The sequence below is a fragment of the Sorex araneus genome, chromosome 4 (genome assembly GCF_027595985.1).
Source record: "Sorex araneus isolate mSorAra2 chromosome 4, mSorAra2.pri, whole genome shotgun sequence".
Classification (NCBI taxonomy): domain Eukaryota; kingdom Metazoa; phylum Chordata; class Mammalia; order Eulipotyphla; family Soricidae; genus Sorex; species Sorex araneus.
The window spans coordinates 157,910,826-157,937,686 of record NC_073305.1 but is presented as its reverse complement, the minus strand read 5'-3'; the positions used below and the strand labels follow the sequence as shown (position 1 = coordinate 157,937,686).

Here is a 26,861-nt window from a genome sequence, read left to right as displayed (position 1 = left end):
TGGCCTTGATTTTGTTTTTGTTTTGAGCCACATCCTGTGATGTTCAGGAGATAAATCTGGGCCCGTGCTGAGGAATGACCCCTAGCACAACCATATATAGTGGTGCAGATTCAAACTAGCGTCAAATTGGTGGTGAGGAAAGTACAGTGGTGAAGGAAAGGGTGCTGGAACATTGTAAGCAAAACCCAATCACGTAACTGTGTTTCTCACAGTAGTTCGACTTAAAACAACCATTACAACCAACTAGTGTCAGCAGGATGCAAGGCAAGTAAGTACCTTAGCCCTATAAGTAACTCCCACCCTACATTGAAATGTGTTCTTTCCTTTTGAAACAATAAAGTGTTAGGGGAGTTATTTTAAAAGCTAGTATTTTAAAAGCTAAATCACTATGTTTCTTATTGTCTTGATATTCAAAATATAAAGAAGAGTCCTGAAGACATGGCCCGCCCTTTCCTCTCTCCACCCCACACATAGTTCTTTCACAGCTACTGAAGGTTTGAATGTTTTCTTAATTACAAAACAGTTTAACTACCCTATTGCAGAAAAGGAATCATTTCTGCTTTATAGACTTCTGAAAATGCACAATCAATAAAGTGATTGGCATTGAGTAGGCAACTAAAAGTATTTGCTGGATAAAAGATTATGGCAAGCCCTCAAATAGCATTGTTTTGTTCAACATTTTTTCCTTGTAATGTTGATTAGAAAAAGAATTCCCATTATTACATTGAATGAAAAGTTTTACTAGGACCTGCCTTTGTGTGATGTGCATTATCTCTCAAAGTTACAGCATCTAAATCTCTGTTGATGATATTGAGGGAGGATGTACTGTAATTTGTTTTAGGGGCCACTTCAGGCAGTGTTCAGGGCTTACTCCTGGCTCTGAGCTCAGGGATCACCTGGTGGATTCAGGAAACACCATGGTATGTTGGGGATTGAACCCAAGTCGCAAGGCAAGTGTCTAACCTCTACCTACTGTATAATCACTGTGGCCGATGTACAGTAATTTAAAACTGTGTGATTGAGGGGGGCTGGAGCGATAGTATAGCAAGTAGGGCTTTGCCTTGCATGCGGCCAACCCGGGTTCGAATCTCAGCATCCTATATGGTCCCCTGAGCACCGCCAGGAGTAATTCTTGAGTGCAAAGCCAGGAGTAACCCCTGTACTGGGTGTGACCCAAAAAGCAAGCAAACAAACAAACAAACAAACACTGTGTGTGATGGAATACAATGTGGTGTCTGTTCTGCTCCCTTTAACACTTCTGGTTTTTTTTTTTTCATTTGTTTTGGGAGTTACACCTGGCGATACACAGGGGTTACTCCTGGTTCTGCCCTCAGGAATTATTCCTGGCGGTGCTCAAGGGACCATATGGGATGCTGGGAATCTAACCCTGGTCGGCCCCGTGCAAGGCAAACAAACGCCCTACTCGCTGTGCTATTGCTCCAGCCCCCTCCCTTTAACACTGTTAGTTGAAATGGAGCGTTACTCTCAAGTGGACAATCTCAAGGAGAGTGAGTCATAGGGACTTTACAGAAGTCTAGTCATATCATTAAAAATTATATCGTGGTTTTAATTTCCTTATTTATATAGGTTAAAATCATAGAGCAATCACAAATGGGCTTTTACTGATTTATTTTCTGTTCATTATATTTGCCACTTCTTTAAGTTTTGTTGGAGCAAGCAATAAGAAGTAAATTTGTTATGTGCCTAAGGGGACATGCTGGTGTTGGGAGAGAAACGGGTAATGCTGTGGCGGGAAGGTCACGCTGGCGGAGTTGGAGCATCATATGCCTGAAGTAACTGTATTATGAACAACTTTGTAAAACATGGTGTTTTAGTGAAAATAATTTAAAAAACTATCAGATATGTTCAAACTAACCAATATACAAATCGTTAGCCAATAGAAAATGCTTTCCAATCCTTATGAGTGAATAACTGTAGAAATGTAGACGCCAAAAGTACTTTCGTGATTGAATTATAAACCAAACATAGCAAATAGCCCTCAATTACTATTAACTCCAATTTTATAGAAAATTTAGGATACAGATGAATCTTCAGAATCAATTTGAGAACATTAATCTAGAAAATATAGTTTTGGTTCTCTATTCATTATAGCCTACCACATTGTTTACTCATTTAAGCATTTCTTGGTCTAGAAGTACAGATTTAAAACAAAAGGTCATTTCTGGTCAGTGCTAAGGGTACCATGTGATGCTAGGAATCAAAACCACGCCTCTCACTTATAAAGCATATGCTCTAGGCCTCTGAGGGGTCTCCCTAAATACCCCAAAAAGCACCAGGAATGTCCATCCCCAAGTTTTTCTTTATAAAGTATGCTCAATAACTGTTGACATTTCTTAGCAAACGTTGAGCAAATGCGTGGTCAAACGGGCATGGCTCCCTGACATTCCATATAGTCCTTTGAGCACTGCCAGAAATGATCCTTGAGCACAGAGCCAGGAGTAAGCCCTGGGCAGCACCAGGTGTGTCCACCCCCCAAGCTTTTCTTTACAAAGCATGCTCAATAACTGTCAAAATTTCTTAGCAAAGACTTATGCTCGGTAAACAAATTATGTACCATGATCATTTGAGAACCTTAGTATTTTAGTATTTTTTTTAAAGTATAATCAATTATACTCTTAAAATATAATCAATGACAGAATGATTTTAAAAACATACATACCGTGGTCCGCCAAGAGAATTATATTGACACAATTGTGCAAGTTCCGCAGTTTGAGACCTTCCATCAACATTCCAAAGACTTTATCTACTGACTGTAAGGCTTGAATTACCTAAGAAGAAAAATTGAAATTGTTTTTCTTCATAAATTAAGTCTTGCTTCACCATTACTTACACTGATAGTGCTGGGTTTTGAAACAGGACATCAGAGATCAATGCCCTTTCTATTACATTTGCCAAACAATAGATCTCTTAATTGTCATAAACAAAGCATTACATCATGTTAAAGCAAAACATACTACCATCCAACTAAAAATGTGGGGCATGTGTAGCCTCAACACCTGCAACCTTCAAATATTTTCATGTTAAAGATTTTTAGCACAGCAGATAGGGCGTTTGCCTTGCACGCGGCCAACCCGGGTTCAAATCCCAGCATCCCATATGGTCCCCTGAGCACCGCCAGGGGTGATTCCTGAGTGCATGAGCCAGGAGTGACCCGTGTGCATTGCTGGGTGTGACCCAAAAAGCAAAAAATAAATAAATAAAGATTTCATGATAATGCTCAACATTGGAGGTCCAGGGAATGGATGAGATCCTAAACCTCTACACACTGTAAGAAAATATATATACAAAATACATATACAAAATACATAATAAGGGAGTTTAGCAAGAAACACCCTGTAACATAATAATTATACCTCTGATCATTTGTTCTAACTAAACACTTAGAGTATAAATGAAGATTTACATGCAAGGATATTCAGTCCAGTATTTGTGTACAATTCAAATATAAAAAAAGTAAATCAAGCCACACTCTTTAGAAAACATATTTAGTGCCAGAGTGATATAGTACACTGGGTAGGGTACTTGCCTTGCATATGGCCAAACTGGGTTGACTCCCTGACATTCCATATAGTCCTTTGAGCACTGCCAGAAATGATCCTTGAGTGCATAGCCAAGAGTGAGCCATGAGCACCACCAAGTGTGTCCACCCCCCAAGTTTTTCTTTAGAAAGCATGCTCAATAATTAAGATTTCTTAGCAAACACTTATGCTCAGTAAACAAATTATGTACTATGAACATTCTTCTCTTTTTGAGAACCTAGTGGTGGTATACTGAGGTTCATGTTTTCAAATATTTTAAGGATTTTGTTGAGATCTATAAGTAGAAATTTAACTGTGAATTTTCTTTACAGAAAGAAAATTCTTTTTTTTTCTCCACCTTTAGCTCTTTTCTTCTTGTTGCTTTTTTGCTGGTATTCCTGTTCCAGTTCCAATAATCCATCATCAGTCTATTCATTAGAATCACATCTCAGAGTCCCTCCATATCACCTTCAACCATACCCATACAGAAGTTGTTTGTTATTTCAACCATAATCTTAATTATTTATAAAAACTTTTTCCATGCTTGAAACTTTCACTATCATGGATGAAACTTTTGAATGTCTTCTTCCATATTCCCTCATATAGTCCTTTATGACATCACTAAAAGATCAAACAAGGTCCTTGATACCATCATCGATGTTATACTACTTTGAGAACCATATCAGTCTCTTCTTCATTTGCAGCAGTACTCTGTACAAAGGCCCCGGCCTTAAAATATAACATTACCCTTGGATCCATTGGTTGTATTAAATAGATGATGCATAGAGGGAGAAAAACCAGGTTGATATTGAGATGAAAAATGTGAATTAAAGGATGATATCCATGAGCATTACCAACAACAAGAAAAGCCTTGGGCTGGAGAGATAGTTCAGCTGGTGTTGCTTTGGACTTGGCCAACCCGGGTTCAAGCCCTGGTCCCCTGAGTCCCTCCAGAAGTCCCTCCAAGCTCAAAGTCACAATACTGCTGGGCGGGCCCCCCAAACAACAGCAAAAGTCTTGAGAGAGGTACGCTATTGTCCAAATATTTCTTCCTTCTTCATTTTCTGACATAATATTTTAAGAGTAAAGGGAGATGAGTCATCCATGACTCCTTATTACTCCTGCAACACACACCACAGGCATTGTGTGCTTATTGATATGCATGAAGGTCTTGAGGTTCTCTCTATACCAAACAACAAAAGATTTTAAATTTCAGCCTGTTCCCCCAAGCAAGATTGCTAGATTACCCTTAACGACTTGAAATCTAGCAGTGACTTGATCTTCTTCTGAATGAAAGCCAGGCATCTGTTTCAAAATTATTCATAATCCATAGTGAAGAATTGCTCTGGCAAGGAATTTTTATCCACAGTCAACTAATCTAAAGTTTCCAAATCTAGGCAGGGGCCTCCTTTATACTAGCATATGCACACTTACCACTTACTTGCATATTATGTAATGGATAACAGTTGTTTTTTTTTTTTCGTTTTGGGTCACACTTGGCAATACACAGGGGTTACTCCTGGCTCTGCACTCAGGAATTACTCCTGGTGGTGCTCAGGGGACCATATGGGATGCTGGGAATCGAACCCGGGTCGGTTGCATGCAAGGCAAATGCCCTATCACTCCAGCCCCTGAATAACAGTTTTTGAGACATTTAAACCACTCAGTGATAGAAGTCATTTCAACACTGTAGTCAGATCCAGACTTTTCTTTCAACATCACAAACATACATTTCATTCTGGTCTTGACTCCAATAGTGCTCAGACAGATGTCTTTTTCTGGTCTTCAATCTAGATCATTAAAACTTTCATTTTTTAAGAGGTCTAAAAGCTCTACTTTTTTTTTCCTTTAGTAATCGGAACATTTAACCGTTTTTATTACTTAATTCTTGCTCTTTAAATGTGTAAGTTTGGTGAGGTGGCCATACCTGACTACTGAACACATACTAGCACTGATTTTTCACTCTCATTTTCCCACTTTTCAATTTGTTTCCAATTATTCCCTCCCAGGATGTGTTATCTTAATGTTAGCAGTAGCCATGGATTTGTATGTTTACAGACCATGATAAATAAATACCATATATTAAATCAAGCATAAGGAAAAGTAACATCATCAAGAGCCATTGAACAACATGTATACGGCTGTTGCTTGCATAAAATGCAATGATATTACTGCCAACAACTCTGATTGGGTGGGTTAGGTGTGGGTGATAATGGGAATTTGTCTACGGACCAGGCAGCCTGTCTTGGACCAAACTACTTTATAGCATATGATTATATTCTTGTGTTTCTTGATTTTTCTATACCTGAGCAACATGATGCACTGAGTCTTTCAGAATATGTAAATGAATTATTTTAAAATTACATAACTTCTCACAATTTTTAGTAACAAAGTATAACAGCAATGGATGGGGGGAAATGTTTAATTTTCTTAGTACCAATAGAACAATGATTGACTTTCCCCTTCCTTTTTGAATTACTAATAAAAGTTTTACTTCTATTAAATTTTATGCATTATCTCATAAAATCCTCAAAGTAGACATTTATATGTTCCACCATTTATGGAACTTCCAGTTGTAGAAACCAGAAAATTTATGGTTTAAAGAAGTTTAATAATAACACGTTCTTTGACTCATAAAGTGAAGCAAGGCAGGACTTGAACTCAAACTATCTCAATCGTCTTTTATAAGTAGTAGATGGATTGATTTAACAATTCTAAGAGACATTTATTACCGCTTTGTGTCTTGCGCTGCACCCAGTGATGTTCAGGGGCAACTCCTGGCTCTGTGCTCAGGAACAAATCCTGGTAGTGCTCCATGGACCATACGGGATGCTGGTGATTGAACCCAGATTGGCCACATGCAAGACAAGTGCCCTACCCACTGATTCCTTTTTTTAAGTTGATCATGCACTCTGGTTTGTCACTGAGAGTGATGCTGTTGACCTATTATCATAATTCTCTCTTCTTGCACATCCCTAACCCTCCTCTTTTGTCCTCTTCGAGAATCCCAGCATTCCAGTATTACTGGATTGTTCACAGTTTTGCAATCATCTGTATATATGCCTATTTCCTTGGGAGAGTGTGAGCTCCTGCAGAGAAGAGAACATGCAACCTAACTCATCATATGCCCTTTTCACTTTCAAGGGTCATATTAACTCTGAATTAAAGTGTGTTAATCAACTTTATAAATGACATTAGCTGTAATGAAGATATGAAGCCTTCTAGCTCCTCCACGTTCTTGCATTTTCTTAAATTGTTTGCTTGTTTATTTGGAAAATCACACCCTGCGATCGGGTTACACCTGGCTCTTCATTCCAAAATTACTCCTGGTGAATTCAGGAGACCATCTGGGATGCTGAGAATTGATCACTCCTGGAGGTGCTCAGAGGACCATATGGGATGCTGGGGCTCAAACCCAGGTCAGCCAATGTCCCACCTGCTGTACTATCACTCCGACCCTTCTCTCACTCTTACATAGTTTAAATCTACCAAGAAGTGGAATGTTTTTCCTATGAAAATAATAATATTTTCAAAAAGAGGAGAACTGTAAAAAACTAAAGAACGCCGAGGGGGGGCGAGTGCACTCGCGGGCTCTCCGGGCGGCTCTGTCTCACCACCCGCGTTCGGTGCTCTGGAACCGCAGTGTGTGGACTGGATCGGGACGGCCGGTGGTCAAGGACAGGCGAAGGAAGAACGAGGACCAAGCTGGTTGCTGATTAGTTACCGTTTATTCAATCTTCAAGCTTTCTCATCTCCCGCACTCCCAGCTCCGGCCTCTCTCTGGATCTACCGCTCAACCGCTGCTTCCCTCTCTCCTCCTCCTTGTCTCCTGATAGATCTGCCCCGCGGATCCGGCCCCCGGAAAGAAGATACAAAACCAAAACCGAAGCCCTCTTTGGGCTGAAAGCACTCGGATTTACATCCCAAAGACCAGGCTGGGCTGCAGCAAGAAATCTACATGTCAATTACAAACTAGACAGCACCTGAAATTTACATCCCAAAGACTAGGCTGGGCCAGAGCCTGGAATCTACAATGTCAAGTCAAGCTGGCTATCACCTTAGATCTGCAGGTCAAAGATCAGCTAGGTTTCTGTGACAAATGGTTTCTGACAAAACTCCAGAAGGCAGCTGGAGAAGGGGAAATATTCCAACATCTCCCCCCTTTTTGTTTAGGACAGATTTTAACCATAAAATAAAATGCTAGGCACAAAAAGTTCAATAACACTAGCAGAACACCTATTCTCTAGGACAGATACGCTTTCAGCAGGACCCATCCAAGGATAAAATCCCATGGTTGTGTTTCTCCTCTCCTTGTCCAGTAAACATATAAGCATTCACAATATTTATCATTTTGTATGGGCATAGCAAGAGATGCGTTAAACTTTTAGAATTGCTCTCCGGGGGTCACCTCATCTCAGACTACAGCGCTCAGGCCAGATTAGTCTTTCCTAGCCCTAGCAGGGCCCTGTCTCGTCGTTGCTTTTGGATCATGACATGACACCCCATGACCAAGCTCTTAACATATAGTTAAGCATTAGGCGCTTTGGCCAGGCCCATCTCGATGCCAGGGTAGCACACAACTTACCGCTTGCCCTGGGTCCTTCTTCGTCCCACGTTGGGACCCTGCCTTTTAAGAGGGCTAGGAACTGAGGGCAACCAAGGCTACAGTCAAGAAAGCAGATGCCCGGGAATTAATAATATTCAAAGCCAATTAAATCTCAATTGCAAAGGCATAATATTAAATGTCTTCCTCTGTCCATACAAAAAGACATGCTCTGAATAAACTATGCAAAGGACTCAAGGAGAAGAGAAAAACATTATTTACAAGTCAACAGAACACTAAGAAAGAAGCTACAAATAAACAAAGAGGAATAGGAGCACTGTAACGGGAGTAACCCAATAAACCTAAACTACTGAGGCTATGTTATCCTACAGAGAACCATTTTCTTTTGATTCATTTCATTATTCAAAATAAAAATACTTCAGCAAAAAGATATCACTTAAATGCTGTATACAGGAGAACAGGGTGAAGGAATGCAATGTTTGTGGGACACGTAGATCACCCTTGACTCCAGAATATAGAGATCAGGGCAGATAAGAAAAGAAATTTGGAATAGAAGAAGAGATAGATGGGAAGCAACAAGGAGCAAGGGTCAAGGGGATTTGGGTACAGCCAAGGATTAAAGGAGTAGTATAGGTAAATATTCAAACCACAGAGTCAACAACACTAAAAATAAGAGATCCAAACTTCATTTGTCAAAATTTAAGATGGACAGGCTGGGGATGGGGCCCGGGGAGTGGGTATTAAGAACCTGGGAGCCCTGGTAGAAGGAAGAAGACAGTGGCAATATTGGAACATACATGAATAACTTTGTAAATCATGGTGCTTTAATAAAAAATGTAAAATAATATGCGGCCAACCCGGGTTTGATTCCTCTGCCCCTCTCGGAGAGCCTGACAAGCTACCGAGAGTATCTCACCCGTACAGCAGAGCCTGGCAAGCTACCTATGGCGTATTCGATATGCCAAAAACAGTAACAACAAGTCTCACATGGAGACACTACTGGTGCCCACTCAAGCAAATCGATGAGCAACAGGATGACAGTGATACAATGACAATGATTAAAGTAGAGAAAATTTGAAAGAATTAACTTCCATATTGCCTTACATAAAATAATTTGCTAAAACTAAAAGCAGCTCCAAATGCAAAAATAAACAGATATACAAATGGCATATAGCCAGGTGTAATCTTAATTTACTCATTTTATAGTCTTTGACTCTTTAAAACTCAGTTCTCTAAATATGAATGTAATAAAGAAAGTTAAAAAATTAACTCTAGGGGCTGGAGCGATAGTACAGCGGGTAGGGCGTTTGCCTTGCTTGTGGCCGACCCAGGTTCGATTCCCAGCATCCCATATGGTCCCCTGAGCACTGCCAGGAGTAATTCCTGAGTGCAGAGCCAGGAGTAACCCCTGTGCATCGTCAGGTGTGACCCAAAAAGCAAAAAAAAAAAAAATTAACTCTAGAAAAAGTACAGAATATTTTGCTAATAATGTACTACTGAGTTTATAATTTAAATTTTTATGTTTGTTAGATGTTCACAGTAATTTCTGAAACAATCATACAATACTTCAGTCGACTGCATTTCAGCTATTTTTTTCTTGCTCAATTATGAAATTTCATGTCAATTGTTTTGAATTCTTTATTGTCGGGCCCCATCTCTAGGTTCATTGATAACATCAAAGTAAACTTCAAAATTACCTCCTTGAAAGATAAATCTTTCGAGTCATCTCTATCTATCTTCTATTCTGATTGAAGATCAACAGCTGCTATAACACTTTGTTGCAATTTGGATCTCTTGTAAAACTTGTGATGTCAACATAAATTACTATCAGATCTGCCCTTTGTCTTGAATGGTGTTTGCAAAATCCTTGTTGTCAACAATTCTTTTAAACCCAGGCTGAGAAGCGACCAACTTGCATAAACATTGAAAAATCACTGTTGTGTGCATGGCAAGATACAAGCACACTAGTAGGAGTGTATGTTGGCACTGCCTTTGCAAAGAAGGGTGACTAGCTCTGAAGGGGAAAATGTTGGAAAGGATTGTTTCTGTTTCCACCTGGGAGACAAAGTACTGATATTTGGTTAAAAAATAGACAACAATGAATTAAAATATCACTGTACAATGCACTTTTCCTAAGTCATTTTAGACTAATTTGGAGTCCCCCCTTCACTCCCAATTCCCCAAGCCCTGTCCAATAAACCACCAAAAATAAGCAGTCATTGAAAATAATACTTGATATTGGGATAAAGAATTGTGTTATGACTCCAACAGTTTTCAAGTGACTAGGGTGACTCCAGCTCTTATCAGGAAAGGTGTCATTCATCCAGAAACATAAAATTGCTGCTGCTATTTCTTCTCCAAGCTCAGCACAAAGCTGCCACTTACAGAGCAAATGATATAAACCTAAGGCAGGGAATGAGAAACTAAAGTTTCTTTTCTTTGGGGGAAAAATGTAGTGAAATAAGCAACTTTACTGTCCCTGTATCACTGTGTCACTATCATCCTGTTGCTCATCGATTTGCTCGAGCCGGCATCAGTAACATCTCTATTTTGAGACTTGCTATTACTTTTTTGGCATATCGAATATGCCACGGGTAGCTTGCCAGGCTCTGCCGTCCGGGCGATATACTCTCGGTAGCTTGCTGGGCTGTCTGAGAGGGGTGGAAGAATTGAACCCGGGCTGCGTGCAAAGCAAATGCCCTACCCGCTGTGCTATCGCTCCAGCCTTATAGAAAAAAAAATTAATATGGAGTTAAAAGTACCAGTTTCATGTTAAACCACAGTAAGCTACAAGAATATCAATTCGTAGAACCTATGGTGATAATCTTCTGAAATCTTATCATTTGCATTGATACCCAGAACCAGAAGCATTAGTTTAAAAGATGCTGTGTTGAAGGCAGAGAGAAAGTACAACAGGTAGGGTAGTTTGCCTTGCACTTGGCCGACCGGCGTTCACTCCCCAGCATCCCATATGGTCCTCCAAGTACAGCCAGGAGTAATTCCTGAGTGCAGCGCCAGGTGTAGCCCCTGAGCATCGCCAGGTATGACTAATAATAATAATAATAATAATAATCACTGTCACTGTCATCCCATTGCTCATCGATTTGTTTGACCAGGCACCAGTAACGTCTCTCATTGAGAGACTTACTGTTACTACTTTTGGCATATCCAATACGCTCGGGTAGCTTGCCAGACTCTGCCGTGTGGGCACAATACTCTCGGTAGCTTGCCGGGCTCTCCGAGAGGGGCAGAGGAATCGAACATGGTTTGGCCGTGTGTAAGGAGAAAGCCCAACTGCTGTGCTATCGCTCCAGCCCAATAATAATAATAATAATAATAATAATAATAATTAATAGTTCTTGTGTAGATGATCATAGCTATAATAAAACCTGCAAAGTAAAAATTTCATGAACCTACTTTAAAGTTCAACCAGATAGAGAAAAAACAGTTTTTGTTGTTATTGCTATTTGTTTGCTTTCTTTTGAGGTGGAGGCTGGTGGGGGGCGGTTTGCAACATCCAGATGCTGAGTGGGGTTGAGAGTACTCAATCTCAGTGTTCAGGTGCTGTTCCCAGCAGTAGTCCAGCACATTCTGTTATGTCTGTGGTCAAACAACAGTTTCCTTGAGGATCTCAGAGGTTCAGGTTGAGAATAGTGAAATTTCTGGAATATCAGAAGCTGTTCTAGAATCCCAATCTCTGTGTTTCATCAATATTTATCTTCTGATTATGAATGCTATACTTATTTGCCATCCATGTCTATTCCTCTGTTTCTATGTCACCATTACTGCCTCTTATTTTGTTGGGCGGAGGGGACTACCTGTATCCCCTGGAACTGGTCCCTATGTGACCTGGGACCCCAGCTCTGGTCTTTCTTGCTTCCAAAACTACTTTCTGGAAAACAAGTGCTGTGTGTCAGAAGGGTTGGTTAGCTCACCATCGGCTGCCCAAGAGCCACCCTATCACCTGCATTCTACAGGTCCCTACCTTTGTTCTTGGGGTTTTATTGTTGTGTTGTTTTGCTCTTTTACTTACTTCTGCACTGACTGGCCCAGAGTTATGTCCTGCAGAATCAGGCTGTTCCACGTAAATGGTGTAAAAATCAGGTCTAGGAATAAAATTGAAGCAGAGAAAGATATTATCCATTTGGAATAAACCTACAGGTTGAAGATGAAAATTTTACAGGTATAGAACTTTGTGATTGCTTCCTTCTCTGCCTCTTTGGCTTCCTTTTTGTTGTCCAGGACCACTGGTTCCATGGGGACATGGAAATTAAAACAAACCTTTGCAGAATGGAAGTATTATTCTGAATAAGTAATGAAAATATGCCCTGTTTTCAATGTCATTTCTATGCCCAAGACCTTTGTGTGTCATTTCTAACATTTATGTAGAGTTTCTACTGCAAGTCCTTTATGTCCTTAAATGCTTTCTGAGACCCTATGGACCTGGAATTCTTCTGGAATCTTCCTCTTCCGTTCTATTGCTAAGACCTTTTCAGCCTGGCACCTCTTAAGTCAGTTCTTCTAACCAAGTTTCAAGTCCAATGTCATTTCTGCTCTCAGTTCTCACCTTCTGTGTGACATTTGTCTCTTTATGACTATCTCAATGTCTATTGCCCCACTATGTTGACCACATTCTCAAAGGCAAAAAGCCAACTGTTCCAAGAAACATCTATTGCAAAGGTCCCCTTTAAAAGGTATTATCGGGGCTATAGCAATAGCACAGCGGGTAGGGAGTTTGCTTTGCATGTGGCCGACCTGGGTTCAATTCCCAGCACTCTATATGGTCCCCTGAGCACCGCCAGGGGTAATTCCTGAGTACAGAGCCAGGAGTAACCCCTGTGCATTGCTGGGTGTGACCCCAAAAGCAAAATAAAATAAAATAAAATAAATAAAATAAAATAAAAGGTATTGTCAACGATTTATTCCCCCCCTCCCAAATGACCATTTATTTATTTATTTGGGGGAATTGGAGTAACACCCATCTGTGCTCAGGACTTTCTCCTGGCTCTGGGCTAAAGGATCATTCCTGGCATTATTTGAGTAATCAGATGCAGTGCTAAGGACTGAATTGGGACTGACCATAGAAACCAAATGCTTTACCCCTTGCACTATCTCCTATCCTCTCTTGAAGTAGCCACTGAGAAATATTTTTTTTTGTTTTTTGGGGGCCACACCTGACAGTGCTTAAGGTTTACTCCTGGCTCTGTGTTCAGGGATCACTCCCGGTAAGCTTGGGTGACCATATAGCTACTGGGAATTGAATTTGAGTCAGCCACATGCAAAGCAAATGCCCTAGCCACTGTACTATCACTCTGGCCCCATTTAAATTTTTTAAGTCATTTAAGATTAATAACACTCCAGTGCGACAGCAATTCTCTGACACTTGATATTACCTTTCAGCTTTGGGAAGGTCCAGCCAATTTAGCAACTGGAAAATCCTATTTTCAAATGGAATACTCCTGAAAACAGAAATAATTTTTTAATTAATTAAATCAAGAATTATCCCATTATATTCCTACTCAGGAAGTCATTTAATTTTTAGGTGATAAATTTGTGTTTGTATGTGATTAATATATTGAAGATGATTTAGTGTTACACAAAGGGATTAGTGATTTTTCCCCTCAAACATATAGAAATACACTTGCATTAGTAAACATAACTTTTTATTTTTGCTGAGGTGTCATAATTAAACTTGATTTTAAAAAAATACTCATTCTGACTCATAATCTAAGAATAGATTAGAAGGATTGGTAGAGAATGGCACTGGAGAAGGGATTGGTGATTGGTGTTGAAATATTTATGCCTAATAATCATGAATTACTTTGTACTTCACATGATTCAATTAAAAAAATATTAGAGTGGACAAGAACAACAGCAGGAATACAGGTAATGAGGCAAATGCAGAGAAAAGAATTATCAAACCAGAGAACTGGGAGGTAAAAATAAGATCTTAGAATGTATACATTTTGTATCCAAGTTATAAGCATATACTGATAGAATGGATGAAGAGTATAAGAAAAGGAAACAAATGATAATGTTAACAACTGGAAGAGTGGAAAAATAAGCTAATCATTCCAGCCTAGAGAGAGTCATAATCTAAAAGTGCTTTAGTACTTGTTGTAATTCATGTATCTTGTTGGGTAGGAGCCATTTATAGGCACGTCTGATCCTGGCCAAAAGTAGGTCCCTGCTTTTAATCCTTGATACATTGCTGTTAGCCACACCTAAAAGAAGAGAAAATTTAAGATAAGTAGAAGCAAAAAGGACAATCATTTAGAAAAAAATAGAGAGAGAACTATATTACTGGGTACTAATTTCATTTTCTTAAGAGTGATAGCACAGAGGTTGGGCATTCGCCTTTCACTCGGCCTACCCAAGTTCGATTCCTCCACCCCTCTCGGAGAGCCTGGCAAGCTACCTGTGCGTATTGGATATGCCAAAAACAGTAACAATAAGTCTCTCAATGAGAGACGTTACTGGTGCCCGCTCGAACAAATTGGCCCGCTCGAACAAATCGATGAGCAGCGGGATGACAGTGACAGAATTAAAATTTATTTAAATATTTGAAAATTTTTCTTTGTAGAATTTAGAACATAATTGCATGAGTTTACCTTCAAAATTGAAAAATAAAGTAAGTTATAAAATCATATCTTCTTTTAAAATTATACAGTTGCTTCTCTCCTTTTTAGGAGCTATAAAATAGTTGCATTCCATTCTGGAGTTGCCTCCATCCCTGCTCAGGGTGCATAATTTCTTGCTTTATGGAATACTTCCTTTTGCTCTTTTCTCTCATATTTTTTTCCTTTTCTTCTTTATTTGGTTTTTGGGCCAAACCTAGCTGTGCTCAGAGCTTACCTTGGCTCTGTGTACAGGGATCATTCCTTGTGGTTCTCTGGGTTCCGTATAGGATCAAACCACAGTCAGCCAGTAGCAAGGTAAGCACCCTACCTGTACTATCACTCCAGCCTCCTCCATCATATTTACTAAATAAAACTATGCTCTTTAAAAACATTATTAACAAAATAAGAAAAAAATGTAACACATTCTTTCCAAGTAACTTACAGATTTATATATTTGTAAATTTATATACTTATATATTTATAAATACCCAAATTTCAACGCAATGTACTTTAGGCAGTCGTAAATGTTGAAAACATTCAAATTATAATGACAAACATTGGTGAGATATTTTTCCTTCTCAATCCTTAGAAATTAGAAACACCATGTCAAGCTCTAAGAGGAGAAAGAGAAAAGTGATCCAGAGTCATACTAGAAAACAGGGTCATTTTGGTGCTACAGTCTGTTACATACTGGTTGGCCTTGCCACCAAGCTGGATTATTTTTCTCTGCTGAAGAAAGTGAAAAATTCTTGTTGAGATGTACATCGTACATATTATTGTCAACAATGCCATGTGATTCTGGATATAAGCCCTAAAACGATAATTTTAAAAAAAGAATTTAGATAAAATTGTATGTTAATAAACATTTAAATTGAATTTATAGCCTGACATCTATAACTCACATCCTTAGGTATAAAATCCCTATATATGAACCAAACATATATGTAACTATATATGCTTATAGTCTATGCATAGTCTATGCTAAAACGTGTATTAAATATATACATATAAATGTACAAAATATAATTAAGTTTCATCTTAATCTATACAGCATATACAAATGTACATGCGTATAGTTACTTAAAGGTAGAAAATTAAATTAGTCGTGGTTACTGATCTATTGCAATGCAAGACTAAACGCAAAGTAGTAAAGACACACAAAGGCGTTGGCAATAAAAACTGAGGCAGAGAGTCCTCCTTAAAATGTAGTGCAGGGCTCAAGGATGTAGCTGAGCAGGTAAGGGTATGCCTTGTACAAACGAAACCTGGGTTTCATATCTTGCACCATATTTGTTTAAACTCATTCTAAATATGCCCATGTTATGTAACAGTTTTTGTGAGTTAATTTTTCACTTATGTCTTACCACACTTTGAAGAGAATGTATTTGACAATACCCATCTATTTAAAAACCAGAACTAAAAGTAATAAAAAGACTAGGAAAGAATTTCCCTACATCATATTGACTGACCTCATTCTCAGCCTGTCATAATTAAAAGATCTCAGATAAGTGGAAGCCAATCAAAAGATCAGAGAAGAATGGGATTTGGAATGGCTTCTGGATCCTGAATGGCCATGATCCCAGAGGCACACAAATCAATCTCGGAACCCAGAGGCTATTGGCAGAAACGCATCTGGACTGAGCCTTAAACTATGGTGCCGTGCCACCCGGGTGGGGAAAGGTGTTTGTCCCTTTCGCCTTTTCTCCCCGATGGCACGGTGGCTGCCACCTTTTCAGAGCCTATTGGACAGCGAGATATGAGACTGCAGCGACATGACACGTGGGGCCTCATGGGATGGAGGGTGGAAACAGCCCCTTTCCCTGTCCCAACGAGGCCCCGAGTGCCGCCCACAAATGACTCCTAGCTCCTGAATTGCCATAATTCCAGAGGGACATAAACCAATCTCGGAACCCAGCAGCTTTTGGCAGAAATCCCTCCAGACTTATTACTAAAATATCAGAAATCAGAAATGTTCTTCATAGCAACAGTAGAAAACAAATTATCAGTTCTCATATCAACAGTAGAAAACAATGATGCCTTTTTGGCAGGTCTGGTTGATGGGGAAAATTCCAAATAATAATGGTGAATCTTTTGTGGAAATATTGAATGTGATCAAAGCGGAGAGAAAGTAAGGTGGAGATCATCTGCCACATAGGCGGGGGAGAGGTGGGATGGGGGTATACTGAGGTTCTTGGTGGTCGAGGGTGTGCACTGGTGAGGGGCTGGCTCTTTAATCATTGTATGACCGAGACAGACTGGGAAGCTTTGTAACTGTTCTCATAGTGACTCTGTGAGAACAACAACAACAACAAAAAGCCAAAAACCAAAAGACAAAAAAACGAATGGGATTTCTCTCATTTAAGAAGCCAAGAAGTTACCTGGGCTCATCACACAGGTGAATTACCCTGATGTCAGAACTTTCACCCACAGTTGGTAACATTCCTTTCAGGACCAAACTGACCAAACAGAGCTGTAAAATCTGTCTTTACTCCTTCCTTCCTTCCTTCCTTCCTTCCTTCCTTCCTTCCTTCCTTCCTTCCTTCCTTCCTTCCTTCCTTCCTTCCTTCCTTCCTTCCTTCCTTCCTTCCTTCCTTCCTTCCTTCCTTCCTTCCTTCCTCCCTCCCTCCCTCCCTCCCTCCCTCCCTTCCTCCCTTCCTCCCTCCCTCCCTCCCTCCCTCCCTCCCTCCCTCCCTCCCTCCCTTCCTTCCTTCCTTCCTTCCTTCCTTCCTTCCTTCCTTCCTTCCTTCCTTCCTTCCTTCCTTCCTTCCTTCCTCCCTCCCTCCCTTTCCTTCCCTTCCTTCCTGCCTTCCTGCCAGTTTCCTCCCACCCTGCACCCCACCCATCCCAGCCTGTCTCTATGGCAGGCTCTCTCTCTCTCTCTCTCTCTCTCTCTCTCTCTCTCTCTCTCTCTCTCTCCTCTGTTTTTCTCTCTGTCCCCTTTATTTCATCTTTGGGTCACACCTGGCTGTGCTAAGGGTTTACTCCTGACTCAATGCTCAGGAATCATACCTGACAGTGCTTAGAGACCATATGTTCTGGGAGAATGAAAGCAAGTAGGCTGCAAACAACGTGAGCAACATATCTGTTGTACTATCTCTCTGGACCTCAAAGATTCTTTTGAAATGTATGCCACAAGGCTCAGCTAGTTCCTTCCTGAGCTTATCTGATATGATTTATTGTCCCCCTCTGGCTCTTTAGTTTTTCAATTGGGTCAAACACTTACCGTGACAACGGTGTAATGATTTGGAAAGGTTTTGGTTGGATAAGCAGGTCTCATATATTTTGAATGAACTCCACATGTTTCTGTAATGAAATATAGTGAGAAATTAAGAATTTGTTACTTCTTCAGAAGTTTTTTGATAGCTGAAATAGCAAAACAAGTTTATAAAAACAAAATAAAAAAAGAGTGAACTGAAAATGGAAAGAAGTTTAAATTTCAAAGCCCAAAATTTCTCTATTCCAGTGAATTCTGATTCCCAGAATTTAAGCGAGGCATTAAATAAATCAAAGATCTGAGAACTTTTCTGTAAAAATCCAAATAATAAATAAGTTAGGCCTTAAAAGTCAACATGGTATTTATGTTTTAACAGCTCAATTCTATCAATGGCCAAAAGTATCCATTTTTTAAATTGTGTCACCATGAGGTACACAGTTACAAAGCTACTCATGATCAGGTTTCAGTTACACAATGATCCAACACTCATCCCTTCACCAGTGTTCATTTCCCACCACCAATGACCCCAGTTTCAGGCTTGCCATCCCCCCCACCTCCAGCCTGCTCTCTCTCTCTCTCTCTCTCTCTCTCTCTCTCTCTCTCTCTCTCTCTCTCTCTCTCTCTCTCTCTCTCTCTGTCATTTCAGTAAGAATTTCTAAGAAACATCTACATCTCAGTTACTAACACTTCTTTTTAAATTAGTAAAACAAGTTAACTAATAGAAAAGGACTTTGACTCTGGTTTAGAGAGCATGAGCTCACATCATGTAGAATTGTTTACAAAATGTGCTAATTTTAGTGCTAATTACTCTCAGCACAGTTCCCATTTGATCTGTGAAACTTCCTGTAATTTCTTTCCCACCAAATCCGGCATACATTTTTCTTTAGACTGTTCCATTGTTCTCAGACTGTGCAGTTTCTCTGCTAATGGATGGACTGACTGACAAAGACCAGAACCACAAGAGCCTTCTGCCATTTCCTCAGCAGCCTTGAAACACAAAACCATTCCAACTAAAATTACCGTCAACTCTAATTCTAAAAGAAAGCTTTACTGTAATTGATTCTGTTTCTATTAAGCAAATAGTGAAAATGACCATTGTTCAGAAGGTAACCAAGTTTGCAGCTGGAAATAATGAATGTTTTCTCAAATGGGCATGAAGTTGGTTTGCTTCCAGGTTCCTGCCTGGTGTTTGTAATATGATCCAGAAATTTCCTCTTTCATTATCTTCCAGGGCACCCATCAAGAATACTAAATGAGACTGATGGCAGAATAGTGGCCAGAAGAGAAAAGAGACGTTGACAAACACACCGTTTTTAACAAATACACCAAATGACTCTGATGTGCTAAAGTTTGAGGACTGCTCTGGGACTTGACTTGTAGGTATAATTAAAATTAACCTTTAATTCATCTTTTGAAGTACATGCGTGAATAAATAGATCTAATATAAATCAGGGATAAATAAGAAAACAAAGTTCTAATTATTAAAAATAATTAGAGGAACTTAACTGGGATTTAAAAAATCATCATGGAGGGCCAGAGTGATAGGACAAGGGGGAGGGCATTTGCCTTGCACATGGCTCATCTGGGTTCAATCCCCAGCACCCCATATGGTCCCCTGAGCACCACCAGGAGTAATTCCTGAGTGTAGAGCCAAGCCAGAAGTAGTCCCTGAGCATTGCTGGGTTTGACCCAAAAAGCAAAAAAAAAAAAAAGAATCATGCAATAAACAGAAATAGAAATATAAAGTCGGTTTCTGTATTTCCTTGAGACATGAGTGACACAATCAAACTTTTAAGTACCTAAAGGCATAGGATATAAAAATTAACTAAAAATTACTCTTCCAGAATTGTGGAAACATGACATCTCCATTGACATAATGTCCTGAACATAATCTACTGGCTGTCTACAGAGTTAGGCTACCATGTTGCATCAGCTACACTTGAATCAGAGCTGGTGTAAAATGGTTCATAAAAAGTGACAATCCCAACAATCATTTTTCTAGATATAAATAATTCTCAGATGAGTAGAATAATTCTGCTAGGATAGCTATTAAAACCAATAAAAATAGTAACTTATACAGAGAAAACTTAGGAAAAACAGAAACGGGAGAATTCTTGTTAATCATTGATGCTTTGCTTTTTAGTTTATAACCTTAAATCACTGTCACTGTCACTGTCAACCCATTGCTGATCAATTTACTCGAGCAGGCTCCAGTAAAGTCTCCATTGTGAGACTTGTTGTTACTGTTTTTGGCATATCAAATACGCCACGGTAGCTTGTCAGGCTCTGCCGTGCTGGCGAGACACTCTTGGTAGCTGGCCAGGCTCTCTGAGAGGGGCGGAGGATAACCTTAAATAGTTATTAAAATGTTTACCATTTGCTCCTTAAACATATTTTTAAAAGAAAGTATCTTGGACTAGAGAGCTAGAGTGCTTGTCTTGCATGCAGCCAACCCTGATTTGAGTCCCAGCATTCTATGTTTCCTCAGCCCTCTTCAGAAATGATCAGAGAGTAACCCTGAGCACAGCTGGGTGTGGCCCCAAAACAAACTGATTAATTAATTTAAAAAACAAGTAAGGGCTGGAGCGATAGCACAGAGGTTAGGGCATTTGCCTTGCACGTGGCTGACCTGGGTTTGATTCCCAACATCCTATATGGTCCCCTGAGCACCACCCGGAGTAATTCCTGAGTGCATGAGCAGGAGTAACCCCTGTGTATCACTGGGTGTGGCCCAAAAAGCAAGAAAAGATAGATGAATGAATAAATAAATAGATAAATAAAAGCACCAAACAAGCAAAAGACCTTGAAGATGTAACTGGAATGATCACACCAGAAGACTAAATAGATGAATGGGTAAAATAGCTAAACAATGCAAAACTGCAGCAGAAGCTTTCCTAGGAGGAAAATTTATTATGCTAAACTATACACTTAAAAAAAAATTTCCCCAAATACTCAACCCAACTTCTATATTAGGGATCTGGAAAAATGACAAACAAAACCCAAAACTAATGGACTATCAAGCAAAATTTTAAAAAGACACTATTCTGAAGGAGAGAAAATATTTGCATAAAGTCTATGTTGGAAGAAAAGCCAAGTTAATGAAATTGCCAGGTACACTGGTACTTAGGCTAAAAAGGAGGGAGATTTCTTGAAGTGGGGGCAAGAAGCCTCCTCCCACCCACCTCTACTTTATATAGCCAGACATCTCAGCAGCCACACTCCACAGCAATGGCATATAAAAGGCCCAGATTCGCAACTTTATGACTAATCTTGAAAGAGATGGCATGCCATGCCGATGAAACTCCCAAGTTCCCAAGGATACCAGTTTGGGGGCTGAAAACTCCAGAGCCTTCTCAGGAGGCTGGGGCGGACCATATCACTATACTGCCAGCAGCCACTCACATACCCCACAGCCTCCAGTATGGAAGCATCCCAGATTCATAACTTTATGACTAATTTCGGAAAAAAACCCTAAGCCAAAGAATTATCCCAGTTCTACAGGTCCTGGAGTTCAGGACCATGTAAATTTCACGATACTGACAGCCCCATAGGAGCACAGAAAATTAAATGGAAAAGCAGTGTAGAAATCCACTAAAGCTCAACAAGTGAAAACAATAACACAGAAGGCTTACTGGCACTAAACAGCTCAGTCAATCCCCAGACAGTAACTTTAATAACACTACTGTGAGATATATCAATTTTCACAAATTTTCTTTTATTGAACTATTTTTTTATAATTCTATTTACTATTTTGTTGTAACAAGCAATACGAAATGAAGTATTTTGTGAGTGGGTGGGAAGCTGGGGACAAAGGTAGAGGGAAGGTCACACTGGTGGTGAGATTGCTGCTGGAATATTGAATACCCAAAACAACTGTATTATGAACAACTTTGTAAACCACAGTGTTTAGGGGAAACAAAAAAATATTTCCACAAAATGCACTAGATGAAAGGCTAATAACCAAGACATATAAAGATATAGAAAGATTAACAACAACAACAACAAAACCAATTGCCCAAAAATAAGGAGAAGAGATGGTCTTAACTATAGAAGTAGACATACAGAAGCCAGAGAAAGAGTAAAGTAGGTACTTGCTTTGCAAGTGGCCTAACCTGGTTCCATTCCCAACAGTGCATATGGCTTCTTGAGCAATACCAGGGATTACTACTCAGGCTCATTCAGAACCTTTCCTTGCTGATCACATCCACCAAACTAAGTCACAGAACCCAGGTCTCACCAACAATGCTCGAGTCACGATATGTGAACACACTTCCATAGAAGAAGTTAGAGTCAAATAAAAAATAAATCAAAATAGCAAAATGGAGAAAACAAGGAAGAAGCCAACAAATGTGAAAATTTTATAACGTATGGTCAAAGCAACAAAATCTTGAAAGGATATGTGACTAAGACACATAATTAGTACTAAAGTTCAGAAAGAGAGGCTGGAGAGATAGTACATCCTACAAGAGCATTTGCCTTGCAGGAAACCAACCAGGGTTTGATTCTTGGCATTCGTTATGGTCCCCCAAGCCTGCCATGAATAACTTCTGAGTGCAGAGTCAGGAGTAACTTTGTAGCACTGCTGGGAGTACCTCCTCCCCCCCCCCCCCAAACACACACACACACATACACACACACACAATTAAATAAAGGTCAGAAAGGTCACCATCTAGAGATTCATGAACCAGGTATGGCTATTATTTGGTGCCTCTAGCTGTGAAGACTTACTCATTTTATTAATATGAGGCATTAGAATATCCCATGTCTGTAAATATTCAGCTCTAAATCCATCCATGGAAAACAAAATAACAGGTGGTCGGTCAAATCTGAAAAAGTAAAAAAGAAAAAAAAACACCAAGTCAGTATTTTTATTGTAAAAGAGACACATTTTCAATACTATTTACAATTCCCTAAATCAGAAAATGATTACAAATTACAGTAAAAAAATAGTTCTGTATCAATTTTCATTTATCCTCCCTCTAAGAAATTGTTATTTCCTTTAACAATCAAAGCTTCTAGTGCATCGGTGATCCTAACAAAAATGTACAATGTATTTTTAAGTGTTACGTAAGTTATCTGAATCTTTAAACTGTGAGAGCTACCGACTTTTGAACTGGAGAGCTTAAATTCCTTTGACTAACTTCACTAATCTGTTCTAGCCAGTTTTACAGGTATACTCTCTCTAGTCCTGAGAGTTTATAATGACAAGACAGTATGCTGCTTAAGAAAGGAAGAACTTTGGCCTCAGAAAGACTTGAACTAAGAATCATCATTCTTTATTAGCTACTTAACTCTTAGCAGTTACTTAACCTCTCAAAAGTAAATCCCAACCCCACTATCAAATATTTTTTAATCTTTACAACACAGTATATTAGTATCATTGCCTCAACTAAAATATATTTAGTATTTTAAAGTGGAGCTAATACATGGAGTTAATTAATTATGTTTTACAATATAGGTCTGCCGCATACAAACAGAGCATTAACAGAACATCAACAAAAAATTTTTACCAAGAAAAATCACGATTTATTTGGGAGTGGGAGGCAGAAAAATTTTATTTCTACTCTCAAACTCAAAAATGATAAATTTTACAGTGATTTTTTTCATCTTCAGGATATAATTATGAAATGAAATTTAGAAACTATAGTTTGGGATATGTTTCCATCACTCTAAAGTTCTATATGGTAATTTTATTATATCAAAAAATATATTAGCATAAAAAATTTGTTCTTCCATTACCATAAGCATCAGGAAGAAAGGCATTTACAAGGGTGGAGTGAATAGCAGCACCTCATGTATTTGCACCCTGTGCCACCTGAATCCTCCTCATTCATTCTTTATCCGCCTTTCATTGTGAGATATTCCATGGACAAAGTTTTTTCCCTCTCCTCAGAAGGAAGAACTTCAGTTAGCAGAATATTGATTCTATTTTATTTTTATTTTTTTAATTTTTTGCTTTTTGGGTCATACCCGGCGATGCACAGAAGTTACTCCTGGCTCTGCATTCAGGAATTACTCCTGGCAGTGCTGGGGAACCATATGGGATGCTGGGAATCGAACCCGGGTCGGCCGTGTGCAAGGCAAAAACTCTACCCGCTGTGCTATCACTCTAGCCCCAGAATATTGATTTTTAAAATATTTCTAGCTGGAATAACTTCTGTCTAAATTCTATCCCTGACCGCAGGACCTGAGGAATGTCAGCATGCAATGCTCCAGTGAAATATTAAGTCTGGGGTTGGAGTGATAGCACAGTGCATAGGGTGATTCCTAGCATCCCATATGGTCCCCTGAGCACCGCCAGGAGTAATTCCTGAGTGCAGAGTCAGGAGTAACCCCTGTGCATTGCCAGGTGTGACCAAAAAGAAAAAAAAATTAAGTCATTATCATAATACAACATGATCATACAATAAATTTAAATGGAAATGTTTTGTGAACAACAGAACCAAGTAAGTATGTAATGGGTTTGAAGTCACAGGAAAATCTAATCTTCTGATAACTTGATTGTTTCCAAGTTTAAAGCATAGGAATTTCCCACCCTGCCTCTGAACTACATCTATGTACAAGCTTTTAAAGAAGAATAAAATTCTCCACATATTCTCACCCTTCTGGACACTGAGGCTGTGGGACTGTTTTACACTCCTCTTTCACCCATGGGGTTTCTCCTGAAAAGCAAGAGGTCAAAATATTTAGACTGCTACAACACAGACCACAAGGTAGAAACAAGTCATCAATGGACATGAGCTTCCCTAACCAATTTGTTGCCCTGATGACTAAGTTCTTCTAGAAAATGTTAAGTGCTATTCCACATGTTGGCAAGGTCATTACCTCTCATGATTGGCATAGGCCAGCAATCTACATTAACCAAGTACTGGGAAGTGTGTCTTTATGAAGCAAAACAAAGGACAATCTTTAAACTGGAAAAGCACAATTTCTTCCTACGTATTCTTATAATTTTTCCCTTAAGGACACTCTTTTCCCAACTGGTAGGACATGAATAAGCTTCATAAATACAGCTATACAAGCTAAAGGAAAATTTTTAAAAACCATGTTTAAAAAAATTTTTAAAGCATTAAAAACTACTTAACCAACACAAATAATTGATATCAAATGGGGAAACTGAAGAAATATTTAAGATACTTATAAAGCCTTTTTACACTGACCGTGTTTCTACCGTGTAAAATATTCCAACTAATTCACAAATAGAAATGACAGACTATGAATGTCACTGGCAATATCAAATGAAATCAGGGATATTCCAACTAATTCACAAATAGAAATGACAGACTTTGAATGTCACTGGCAATATCAAATGAAATCAGGCGATGACATTCAATAGCTAATCTGCTCCCTGCAAAGAGAAAAACTCATAGGATATGTTTTTTGACAGTGGTAACATTGCCATCTATGAAATAAACAGTAGCTAAATTAGCAAATTAAGTAATATTACTTAAATGTAACTAGTCTCTCTTTCAAAATACCTATGTACAGGAGTTACAAGAAAAAGTAACCCCTTAAGCCATTGGTTATGTAATCTGCACACTCAAACTGGAAAACTCTATAGGACAATTTCTCCATTTCTCCAGCAACTAAATTGCAAAGGATTAAAAGATGAGGGAAGGAGAACTTTCCTTCCCTTTAGACTGCTACAACACAGACCAGAAGGTAGAAACAAGTCATGGATGTTTATTTATTAGCAGTTACATTATATAAAATTCATGTATGTTCTACTTAAAATAATTTTTTAAAACATTATGAGACAAACAATTTTGTACATTTTATGTTTTACTTCAATAAATATCAATATTTTAGGCATGTTAATGACATTGGAAATTTTTTTCTTTTTGGATCACACCCGGGGATGCACAGGGGTTACTCCTGGCTTTGCACTCAGGAATTACCCCTGGCGGTGCTCAGGGGACCATATGGGATGCTGGGAATCAAACCCGGGTCGGCCTCCAGCAAGGCAAATGCCCTACCTGCTGTGCTATCGCTCCAGCCCTGGGAAATTTTTTACTTACTTTTCTAGATATTTTCTGTGAGTACAGATAAATTATACTACTTTTTTAGGATATACTTCAAAATGATATAAAATTTTGGGAAGTTGGCATAAATAAAGAATATATTTTTAAAAGAAAAATAATCAAAATTTGAAAAGTAGAAGGACTGATGACTAAAGTTTATTTTAACATCATACTTTAATACCAACTTTTCTAAATGATCAAATGAGGATTTATTGTGTAAATGCAAACTTCATTCAATAGTGAAAAATCAAATATATTCCATTACTTAAAAATCTAAAACATTAAACCATATGATATATCAATTAAAGAAGAAAAAATTATTTTATTGCCTTATTTTATTGCTTTGGGCCCACACCTGATTTTACTTGTACTCAGGGGCTACTCATGGCTCTGTGCTCAGGGATGGCTCAAGAGAACATATGCTGTGTGTGGGATTGAACTAGGCATGGCCACATGCAAGGCAAGTAAGTAGTGTAACCTCTGTAATATCTCTCCAGTCCAAGAAAACACATATTTAAATTCTAATTAAATCTACAAACTAAACTTAAACAAACCAGGAGAAGTTTCTTACAGTGGGAAACTTCCTAAACTCATAAGGGACTTGGCAAAAACCCTAGATTTAGTGCCATATTTTATACTGAAATATGGAATATTTTTCCATGTTCAGCAACAAGGTAAGGATATCCTTTGTTTGTTTTTTTGCCATCTGTATTCAACACTGTGTTAGAAATTATACCCAAAGCAATAATGCCAGACCATAATAAAATATAGAGAGAATGAAGAGAAAGAAATCAAATTGTTTCTGACCAAAGTTGACACGATGTCCAAGTAATCTATGAAAAAAAATATCTAAAACTACTGTTTTGCCATTACAGAATACAAGGTCATTATAGAAGTATAAAA

At 38.8% G+C, this 26,861-nt stretch overlaps 1 protein-coding gene across 1 annotated transcript in view; it reads right to left on the bottom strand.

The window, feature by feature from the left end:
- Positions 1 to 26,861, bottom strand: part of ENPP3 (ectonucleotide pyrophosphatase/phosphodiesterase 3) — a 98,779-nt gene that overhangs the window by 46,676 nt on the left and 25,242 nt on the right. Inside the window, exons 5-12 of the mRNA XM_004609092.2 lie at positions 24,539 to 24,599; positions 22,666 to 22,763; positions 17,947 to 18,026; positions 15,415 to 15,534; positions 14,218 to 14,327; positions 13,497 to 13,562; positions 12,137 to 12,209; positions 2,681 to 2,789 (exon numbers count right to left, since the gene is read on the bottom strand). Of these exons, the coding sequence (XP_004609149.1) occupies positions 2,681 to 2,789; positions 12,137 to 12,209; positions 13,497 to 13,562; positions 14,218 to 14,327; positions 15,415 to 15,534; positions 17,947 to 18,026; positions 22,666 to 22,763; positions 24,539 to 24,599 (717 nt within the window). The remainder of the gene's footprint in view (positions 1 to 2,680; positions 2,790 to 12,136; positions 12,210 to 13,496; positions 13,563 to 14,217; positions 14,328 to 15,414; positions 15,535 to 17,946; positions 18,027 to 22,665; positions 22,764 to 24,538; positions 24,600 to 26,861) is intronic.